General features: G+C 36.5%; 1 protein-coding gene across 1 annotated transcript in view; it reads right to left on the reverse strand.

Annotated features, from left to right (window-relative positions):
• Positions 1–11,550: 11,550 nt before the first annotated feature.
• Positions 11,551–11,706, reverse strand: part of LOC118762217 — a 14,239-nt gene continuing 14,083 nt past the window's right edge. The window contains exon 3 of the mRNA XM_036500759.1: positions 11,551–11,706. This exon is cut by the window's right edge and continues 240 nt beyond it. Within this exon, the coding sequence (XP_036356652.1) occupies positions 11,551–11,706 (156 nt within the window).

Genomic DNA, 11,706 nt, shown 5'->3' on the forward strand with positions numbered 1-11,706 from the left:
ACGGAATACCGGTCCCAGCAAATATTTTCTGAGAGTTTGTGAGGGACCCATACAGTATAGCAAGAAATGTATCCTAGCTTCACTAGATTTTCATAAGCTGTACTTTTAGAAACTTCCAACTCCTCTGCAAATTCTCTAGACGTGATATTTGAGTTTTCTTCCATTTTTGCCTTCTAAACATCTCCATCCAAATTTGAAGGTCTTCCTCTGCGACTGCCATTTTCCGAGCTAAACTCTTCAACTTTAAATTCTGCAAACGTCTTCGAACAGTTGATTCACCAACAGCATCATTACCATAAACTTCACAAATGTTTTTGCAAGTCTTTGCAGCGTTTTCTTCTTCTTAAAAAGAGAAAAGCATTGCAACGCGAATATGAAATTTTTGGTTATCCATTTCAAATGTCAATAAAGGATAACCGGAATGAAAGATAAATCTATTTTTAGTCAGGAACAAAGAAGAGCTGCATTACCACTTTAAACAATGCCAAAGTTTTAACTGTTTTACGTTTCAGTTGAGTTCAAAGAAACGTTAAAAGATTTAGCTTAAAAACGCTCAGAACTTTCCGGACAATGTATGTATGTATGTATGTATGTATGTATGTATGTATGTATTATGTATGTATGTATGTATGTATGTATGTATGTATGTATGTATGTATGTATGTATGTATGTATGTATGTATGTATGTATGTATGTATGTATGTATGTATGTATGTATGTATGTATGTATGTATGTATGTATGTATGTATGTTCGTTCGTTCGTTCGTTATTTATCAATAGCATTCTGTATATCATACTTAATGTCACTGCTGGACGCTTTTCATCTGATACCGATATTTTTTCTTTTTAGAACTATATGCCTATACAAGATGCTTTCTCGAGACGAATACTGCATTTCTGTGGCTTTCTACAGTATATCCAAGTTCAGTAAGATGTACAAAGCTACATTTATATATATATATATATATATATATATATATAATATATATATATATATATATCATCATCGTCATCGTTTAATGTCCATCTGTCATGCATGGATAGGATGGTTGACAGGAGCCGGCTAGGTAAAAAAAAAACTTCTCTAAGTTGTGGTGTCTGTTTTGGTAGGGTTTTTACGGCTAGATGCCCTTCTTAACACCAACTATTCTGCAGAGTGGACTCAGTGCTTTTTACGCGGCACTAGCACAGGTGAGATTAGTTTTGGTACGATTTTTATAGCTTGATGCCCTTCCAAATGTCAACCACGTTACAGTGTGGATTCGATGCTTCTGACGTGGCATCAGCACTGGCAGGGTAACTAAGTAACTTGCAAGACAAGGAATCATCATCATCATTATTATTATCATTATTATTATTATTCAGTAGTTTAATTTTTATATCGTGCTTTCACTTCACTACCGAGCGCCGCTCTGTGTGCCTTGGGTACGTGCTGTGGTTTGTTGTGGTGCTCTTATTTTCACTGCATTTAAAGTGCTTTACGTAGGATGTGCGTGGTGTCTATAAATGCTATTTCTGTATGTTATATACATTCGTAAGTCCTGGTGTTTTGGTTATGTATTTGTCTGAATGCTTTTTAATCACACCTAATGCACCTATTATTATAAGGATTGATTCTGCTTCTAGGCTCCACATTCGAGTTACATATATTTTCAGATATTTTTATTTTGAGAGTGTCTCTGTTTCTTTTAAAGATACATTGTCATCTGTTGGTATTGAGAGATCGATTAGAAGGCATTTTTTTCTTGGTGATATCTGGTCCATTAGCCTTGATTTCTCTGTCTCTGTGTATTGACGTATCCTCGAGCATGGACGCTTTCTTATTTTCTGAGACCTTTTCTGAGGTGTGCTTATACCATCTTATCATCATCATCATCATCATTATTATTATTATTATCATCATTGTTATTATTATTGTTGTTGTTGTTGTTATTATTGTTGTTGATGTTGATATTATTATTATTGAGTAAGAGAGCAGCGCATGCCATCACAGTCAAGCTGGAGTACCAATAGACACTGCCTGATATACTCACCACGACTACCGATCTGATAAGAGTACACCAGGAACATGCATCATAACTATATGTGCGTGACATGGTGACTTCATATCAAGATAAACAGCGCATAACCTTGCAGGTAGGTCCCAGTTAGAATATTCTTCAAGTCGAGTAGCCCATCACGTTTTAAATATCCCTGAATAAGGGTTGTTTAAGAATGATGAACGAAACATGCCTGTTTCCAGAAGTGAATTACTCCAACCTTAAAGAATCCCTCACAACATACGGCTATGATGCCCCCTCACCACTCCTGCTCGTGATCAGAGATGCAAATATCGTCAGCCACTAAGGGACATGCTCAACGGATTAAGGTCAAACAACTAACAGGTAAATCTGTGGCATTGAGCAAAATATTTGCTGTAGCTCATCTTTTGTCCCTAGACAAGACGTATACATTGTAAACTTCCAATCAGTTAAGATCAGAAGCGATGAGACCCACTGCCTGATACTGCATCAATGCATTTATTATTACTGAGTGAGAGAGCAGTGCATGCCATCAAAGTGACGCTAGGGTAGAAATATACGAAGCCAAGTATACCCGTCATGATTACCCGTCTGATAAGGGTACACCAAGCACATCTATCACAACCATATGTGGGCGACATAGTGATCTCATATCAATATAAACAGTGCATAACTTTGCAGGTGTGGCCCAGTTAGAATTTTCTTCAGGTCGAGTAGCCCACCCCGCTGAAAAGGTCCCTGAATAAGGGTTGTTTAAGGATGTTGAACTAAACACCCATGTTTCCAAAGGTGAATTATCCAAACCCCAAAGAATTCTTCTCAACAGATGGCTATGATGCTCCCACACTACTTCTGCTCGTGATCAGAGGTGCACATATCGTCAGCCACTAAGGGACATGGTCAACTGGTTAAGGTCAAGCAACTGACAAACAAATCTATGGTATTGAGCAGAATATTTGCTGTAGTCAATCTTTTATACCAAGACAAAACAAAGTACATAACACTTCCAATCAGTTACTATCAGAAGCCATGAGAGCCACTGCCTGATACTACACCAGGGCATATTATTATCATTATTATTATTATTATTATTATTATTATTATTATATTATTATTATTATTATTATTCAGTAGTATATTTTTTATATCGTGCTTTCACTTCACTACCGAGCGCAGCTCTGTGTGCCTTGGGTATGTGCTGTGATTTGTTGTGATGCTCTGATTGTTATTGTATGGAAAGTGTTCTGCGTAAGATGTGTCCAGTGCCTAGTAATGCAATTTTCTGTATGTTATATGTGTTTGTAAGTCCTGGTGTTTTTGTTATGTATTTGTCTGAATATTTTATCATGCCTAATGCACCTACTATGATAGGAATTGTTTCTGTTTTTAGATTCCACATTCTGGTTACCTCTATTTCCAGGTCTTTGTATTTTGAAAGTCTCTCCATTTCTTTTAGAGACATGTTGTCATCCGCTGGTATTAATACATCAATTAGAAAACATTTTTTTTCTTCATGATCTCTGACAACTATATCTGGTCTGTTGGCTTTAATTTCTCTATCTGTGTGTATTGGCATATCCCAGAGTATGGTTGCTTTCTCGTTTTCTGTGACCTTTTCTGGTGTGTGCCTATACCATCTTTTTTCTGTTGTTATTCCATAATGTTGGCATAGTTTCCAGTGTATATAGGTCCCAACTCTGTCGTGTCTGTGAATATATTCCTTCTTAGCCAGGACTGGGCAGCCAGAGATAATATGATTTATTGTTTCTTGTCCATCTCCACCTATTCTGAAGTTGCTTGTTATATTTCTTTTCATTACATGTTTTTGGTAATTTCTGGTGGGGAGGCTTTGGTCTTGTGCTGCAATTAAAAATCCTTCTGTCTCTGCTTTGAGTCCTGAGCTTCTCAACCATTGTTGGGATTTTTCTTTGTCTATTTCTTTTGCTTTTAGTTTAGTCCAGTATTTGCCATGAAGGGGCTTTTCTTGCCATCGTTTTATCATGGTTCGTTGCTGTTCTATTTTTAGTTTGGATTTCATTTGTTTTATAGCTTTTGTTGTTTCTTCTTCTTCTTCTTCTTCTTCTTCTTCTTCTTCTTCTTCTTCTTCTTCCTCTTCTTCTTCTTCTTCTTCATATTTGTTAGGTGGTATGATTTCTTGTTTGTATTTGTCAGCTTCCTTAAATACTGAGAACAGTTTTTTGTTTTGCTCGTGTTTTGCCGCTATTTGCATCAGTTTTCCTTCCTTCTGAAGTAGATATTTTTGCAGTCCTATGGTGGTTATTTTATAGTAGTTTTCCAGCTGTATAAGGCCTCTACCACCATCTATACGTTGTATATATAGCCTTTCTATGTCAGATTTTGGGTGATACATCCTAGATCCTGTCATTATTTTTCTTGTTTTTCTATCTATTTTGGTCAGTTCATTTAGTGTCCAGTTAAGGATATTGTAGCTGTAACTTATAACTGGGACGGCTAAAGTGTTGTTACCTATTATCTTGTTTTTAAGCATTGAGCTCTGTTTTCAGTATTGATCTAACTCGTCTATAATATTTTTTTTTATTTTCTCTTCCATTTGTGTGTGTTGTGTCTTATCTAGATCATGGATTCCTAAGTATTTGTAAGTTTGGCTTTGGTCTAATTCTTTTATTTCATTGGTTTTATCTAGTGTGATGTTGCTACTCTTAAATAGTTTTCCTCTTTTCAGGGTTACTTTGGCGCATTTCTCTAATCCAAATTTCATATCTATTTTTTTGGTAAATCCATGAACTGTCTTTAGTAGTGTTCCCAGCTGTTTGTCATTTGTAGCGTATAGTTTTAGGTCATCCATATATAAAAGGTGGCTGATCTTTTTGTCGTAATACTTATATCCGCATCCAGTTCTGTTTAGCATATCCGATAGAGGTGACAGTGCCAAGCAGAAAAGGAGTGGAGAGAGCGTATCTCCCTGGAATATTCCTCTTCTAATGGGGATGGCTTTGGTTTTCATTATTATTATTATTATCATCATTATATTATTATTATTATTATTATTATTATTATTATTATTATTATTATCATTATTATTATTATTATTATTATTTGATGAAATCTCAACTTATTTCGCTGGGTATGATGGAAAATATCAGCTGCCCACAGCTAGCAAATTAAGGTGATACTTGTTTACTTCAAGAGCCCTGCAAATAATTGCTGCAGTTCCAAGCAATACTGATTTTGGTTGGTGTTCTACTTTTACAATTATACCTGTCTTTTTGAGCCATGTTGGTAGTTCAGTGCTAATGCTTCCAAATGCGCCAATTACTATTGGTATCATGTCTACTCACCTCATTGACCACAACCTTCATATTTCCCACTTCAAATAGCCACAGCTGTTCAATGTTTCTTCTGTCTCTGTGATTCGGTTGTCACCGAGACATGCTATGTCGATTATCATGCATCCTTTCCACCCCGCTTTTTTTCACCACAGCAATGTCCGGTTTCCGATGTTGAGTCAAGGGATCGCACTGAATCATTGCATCCCACAGGATTTTGCAATCTTCATTCTCAGTGACTCCTTCTGGGCTTTCCTCATACCACGTCTTTGCTCATTGTAGGCCGTGATTTCCACAGAGCTCCCAATGGATCATTCTTGCTACATCCATCGTCATGTCGTCTTTTGAATTCGCGTTGTGCCAATTTCGGGCATTCGCTAACGATGTACCATACCGTTTCACCCCCCTTGCCACACATTCTGCATTTGTCGCTGTCGGTAGTGGGGTCCGGTAGGAGAAAGTAAGTCAAAGACCTAGAGTTACGTACATGGCACTTACCAAACTTTGTCACATTCATATGTTGTACTGTATGGTATTATGTGCGCGCGCGCGTATGTGTCGGTAACAACTGAAGAAATTTCAGTTTCTAATCAAATATATACAGTCCATCTCGACTTCGTTTGTGAACGTTCCCTATTACATGATCGTATACAGAAACAATCACACGCATATACACACGCGCGCGCTCACACATACAACGAGCGTGCCACCAGATATGAATGTATGTACATATATGCCAATTTATTTAATTTCATTCCGTGTACTAGAAGTGTCTGACATAGATTATGGTCATTGTTGTAAGGAAAACTCACGTCATAAAACACACACACACACACACACACACACACACACACACACACACACCACACCACACTACACCACACATGCACACATATGCATACGAACATACTCATATACATACTGATGTATGCATGTGTGTGTGTGAGTGTAAGTGCATAGATGGATGGATAGATAGATAGATAGATAGATAGATAGATAGATAGATAGATAGATAGATGATGGATGGATGGATGGATGGATGGATGGATCCTTTTTTTTCTGACACTATTTTACTAGCTTCGTTATTGAACTGCAGTTCAGAAGTGCTTTCTTTTGTTCTAGTCATTCAAATCGTCATCAGTACATCATGTAATTACAGCACTTAATTTTACCCGTCTATATTCATTGCGCGACAATGTTTTTGCATTTTCGTCGCAACTCCCATTGTGTCAATACGCAGAAACAGCACGAAAACAAATCACGACACACAGACACATGATTATATATATATATATATATATATATATATATATATATATAATAGTGAGGGATTATCAATCAGAGAGAATAATACTTCATAAGCAATCTGTTGGTACACTAGGCTAACAATATTGTTTGACCATTATTTATAAAATATCTTTTATATATATATATATATATATATATATAATATATATATATATATATATACATACAGGGGTTGGACAAAATAATAGAAACACCTAGCATCATAGCATTATAATTTTCAAATGTCTATAAAACCACCAAAAGCTTGTTTATTTTTATGTTTTTTGATTTATTATTACTGTTGCTTAATATGTTTGGCCAAAATTGCTGTTTCTTTTCAGATATCATCAGAAAAAGATAATTAAAATTCATTAAAATAACAGACTTATCAGACTTTCACAGAGGTCAAATTGTTGGTGCTCGTATGGCAGGCGCTAGCGTAATGAAAACAGCCGAAATGTTTGGTGTATCAAGAATTACTGTCTCGAAAGTAATGACTGCCTTTGAGAAAGGGGGAAAAACCTCCTCGTCGAAACAAAACTCCGGAAGAAAATCAAAACTTTCAGATAGGGACCATCGGAATCTGACGTGAACTGTTAGAAAGGATCACAAAAACACAACTCCCAAAATTACGACAGAGGTTAATGACCAACTCGAGAGCCCAGTTTCCACAACAACTATTCGCCGGGATCTGCACAAAGCCGGATTTCACAGGAGGGCTGCAACCAGAAAGCCACTACTTTCAAAAGTTGTAAAGCGTTTAGAGTGGAGTAAAAACCTACAGAGTTGGTCCCTAGAGCAATGGAAGAATGATATTTTCTTGGACGAATCATCATTTACCTTATTTCCGACCATGGCAGAATTGATAGTCAAGACTATTTAAGCATTTTATCTGGTGAAATTCATCTTATGGTTGCAGAACTGTTTCCAGAGAGAAACGCAATCTTTCAGGATGATATTGCACCAATTCACACAGCTAAAGTAACAAAATTTCACAAGGAACATTCTAATGAACTCGAACATCTTATCTGGCCACCACAGTCCCCAGATCTCAGTATTATTGAACATTTATGGTGCATTTTACAAAAACAAGTAAGGAGTCGATATCCTCCACCATCATCACTACAAGAACTGGAGACTGTTTTAGTTGAAGAATGGACAAAAATTCTTTTGGAAACAATTCAAACTTAGTACAAGTCAATACCTCGTAGAATTGAAACTCTAATTACTGTCAAAGGCGGTCCTACCCTATTAAAATAAATTTGTTTGAAATTTTAAGGTGTTTCCATTAGTTTGTCCAACCCCTGTATATATATATATATATGTGTGTGTGTGTGTGTGTGTGGTGGGAGTCAAAGTTTATATTTACACCGTGTTGCTTGAAGTCAAATACTTCAATATCTCTTTGAAGTTGTTTCGAACAGTCATGTCTCACATTTAGTCTTAATTTTCCGTAATGCAGAAGTTTCTTCCATTTCTTGCTAGTTACTACCATATTTGATAACTGTCTCAGCTGAAAGTAAAGAAACGAACGAAAATACAGTTCTATATTTAAGAGATGAGGAATTATGTACATTATTTACAATTGACGGATATTTGTCCTCATCTTGTTTGTTGTCAACACAACGTTTCAGCTGATATACGCTCCAACGTTCATCAGGTGTTTTGGGGAAATTTCGAGCCTGGGTTCTCATTCCGAAGGTATTTTTCGATGTTGTTGTTGTTATTATTATTATTATTATTATTATTATTACTATTATAATTATTATTATTCAGGTCACTGCCTGGAATTGAACTCGGAATCTTGGGGTTAGTAGCCCGCGCCATATGCCCATGGTAACCACAGCGCCATATGCCCGTGGGAATATGAATAATTATAATAATAATAATAATAAAACATCGAAAAATACCTTAGGAATGAGAACCCAGGTTTGAAATTTCCCCAAGACATCTGATGAAGGCTGGAGGGTATATCAGTCGAAACGTTGTGTTGACAACAAACAAGATGAGGACAAATATCCGTCAATTGTAAATAATGAACGAAATATTTAATGAGAACCTTACGTAAACCAAAGACAAATTAACTATTCCAAAAACATATTGCCATTGAATAAGTAACGTAAATTTCTGCTGTTAAGTTTATAGGTTATAATTTTCTCCCCGATTTCATAAAAATTCTTCGATTTACTAAATTTGTATACAAAAAGTACTAACGAATACTATCTATACATAAAGGCGCGCTGCATGGGTGAGCGTATTTTTTATCTTTTCCTTGTCTCAGTCATTTGACTGCGACCATGCTGAGACACCGCCTTGAAGGGTTTTACTCTAACAAATCGCCCCCAGGGCTTATCTTTTTTTAAAGCCCTGTACCCATTCTTGCAGATACGCTAAGTTACGGAGACGTAAACACACACCAACACCGGTTGTCAAACGGTGGGGGTGGAGGGGCAAACAGACACAAAGACATACACACACACAAACGAACACACATACACACACATATATATACACATTTGACGGGTTTCTTTAAGTTTCCACCTACCAAATCCACTCACAAGGCTTTGGTCGGCCCGAGACTATAGTAGCAGACATTTATCCAAGTTGCGACGCTCTGGGACTGAACCCGGAACCATGTAGCTTGGAAGCAAACTTCTTACAACACAGTACATACATGTGTGTGTGTCTGTATAAGTTTATATGTGGAGGCGCAATGGCCCAGTGGTTAGGGCAGCGGACTCGCGGTCATAGGATCGTGGTTTCGATTCCCAGACCGGGCGTTGTGAGTGTTTATTGAGCGAAAACACCTAAAGCTCCACGAGGCTCCGGCAGGGGATGGTGGTGATCCCTGCTGTACTCTTTCACCACAACTTTCTCTCACTCTTACTTCCTGTTTCTGTTGTACCTGTATTTCAAAGGGCCGGCCTTGTCACTCTCTGTGTCACGCTGAATATCCCCGAGAACTACGTTAAGGGTACACGTGTCTGTGGAGTACTCAGCCACTTACACGTTAATTTCACGAGCAGGCTGTTCCGTTGATTCGGATCAACCGGAACCCTCGTCGTCGTAACCGACGGAGAGCTTCCATAAGTTTATATACACCCACAAACATCAGATTGCACCTGCAATACAAAGGTACAGGCCGTCACACACACACACGTTGCGTTACATCAATTCTGTGTGGCGATTATGCCAAGGCTGCAAGTGTCAACACAATGCACTAATTCAGTTGGTAATTTGGTTGATCGAAGAACTGAATTCTGGCTTTCGAAAAAGATGGACGTCCATTTGGTTACATACACACATATACACACACAACGGTACGCACACATACACACACACAACAGTACACACACATACACGTTTTTGTAAATAATCGGTAGAAGTTCATTTTCAAAATTAAATTTCTTCATTTAAAGTTTTTTTACACCACGGAAGTGTAATGCATATCGCTTGATTGTATGCAGAAAGATCCGACAGGTACGCAATTATGTGCTCTCTGTTGTGTTGTAGGAGGCCTCTAATATTTAACGTGGAATTGTAAGGATCCGTTGGACGATAACTAACGAGGAATTTATAACTTCTCGTCTACAATATGTAGAAATATTAAACTATTTCTATACAATTTCTTTTCCTCCCTCTATTGTGGTAAATGTTTGATATATACTCAAAAGTATTCATAAATTTCTATCCTTTTGTTACAATATTCTTCTTAATAATCTTTTGAAGAACCCTAAACTTTAACTGTATACAATATAGCCACATTGTTTTAAAGTATTTAACTTCCCCTGTTTCATTATCAATAGTCTGTTAGTGGGCGACTCCTTAATTATCAGCTAACAGTTTTCCCTTACTAAACCTAATGACATTGCTTCTAATAAATCTTGATTTTTATGACTTTACCATCTAGAATGTTCGTCTACTCCCTCAACCCTATCCCAAACAGATACTGCCCTCTGTTTCTCTCAGCCTTAAATATACAAGGGATTTGATAAACTAGTCTATAAATTTAAAATGACCCCATAAAAAAAAAATCAGTGACAGGCAGTGTCTTCTTGAAAATTTTTAGTTACGGCTATGCTGTTGTAGGTACAACATGTTCTTTATCTATCTCCTTAATTTCTTGGAGATTTTAGGTATAATTATACTGTGTCCATCTGTTCTAATTTAATTAAATTATATGTCTTTGTGCAGCTGAAGATTGGTCTACATTTTAAATTGATGTAATGATTATTATATATATATATATATATATTATATATATATATATATATATATATATATATATATATATATATATTGTATATTAAGGAAAGTATATTACTACAGTTTCAAACATACGGTATCCAAAGGCCGAACGATACGCATTTTCTATTAACTGAGTTGAATAATTTTCTCTCTACATCCCAGCATCCCAGCACCCCCATATACATAACGGGAACTGTATGAATATATATATATATACGAGTGAGAGGACAAAAAAGGGCACTCAACCAATTTATTGGGAATTACATGTATGGGTCAAGACAGTTTGATTTAAATTCGTTGGTACTCTTGAGTTTCAAGCGTAATGTTAAATTTGAGTTGAAAATTTGATTTAGACGATAAAAATTTGATGAACTAACAGATAATGAACAGTAAAAACGTGACTGCCTGGGAGTGGGGACTTAGGTAGGACGTTCATCCTCATTTTATAATTATAAACATTTCATTCATCGTTTTGTATCTAATGTCCCCACTTGTGTTGTCTGTCCTCGTGCCGTCCCCTCTATGCTCGCGCCTTTATGCCTAATAAAGAAATAAGTCGTCAGCCATTTTGAATTTCAATATATATATATATATATATATATATATATACACCTATGTATGTATATGTATGTATAACATGCGTATTTCAAACGTTTCTAATTTAACCCCGGTTTTATCCCATCGCTAAAACTTAGCTGTAAAAGCCTTGGCAGTCATTGTTAAATAGTTTGTAATATCAGCATTTTGGAGTGGTAATATATCAATATCATGGACAAGATATGGCTTATTCGACTTCTTAATACGATGTGAGAGACTTGATCTCCACATATGTGTATGGTT

This window comes from Octopus sinensis, linkage group LG2 (genome assembly GCF_006345805.1).
Source record: "Octopus sinensis linkage group LG2, ASM634580v1, whole genome shotgun sequence".
Classification (NCBI taxonomy): domain Eukaryota; kingdom Metazoa; phylum Mollusca; class Cephalopoda; order Octopoda; family Octopodidae; genus Octopus; species Octopus sinensis.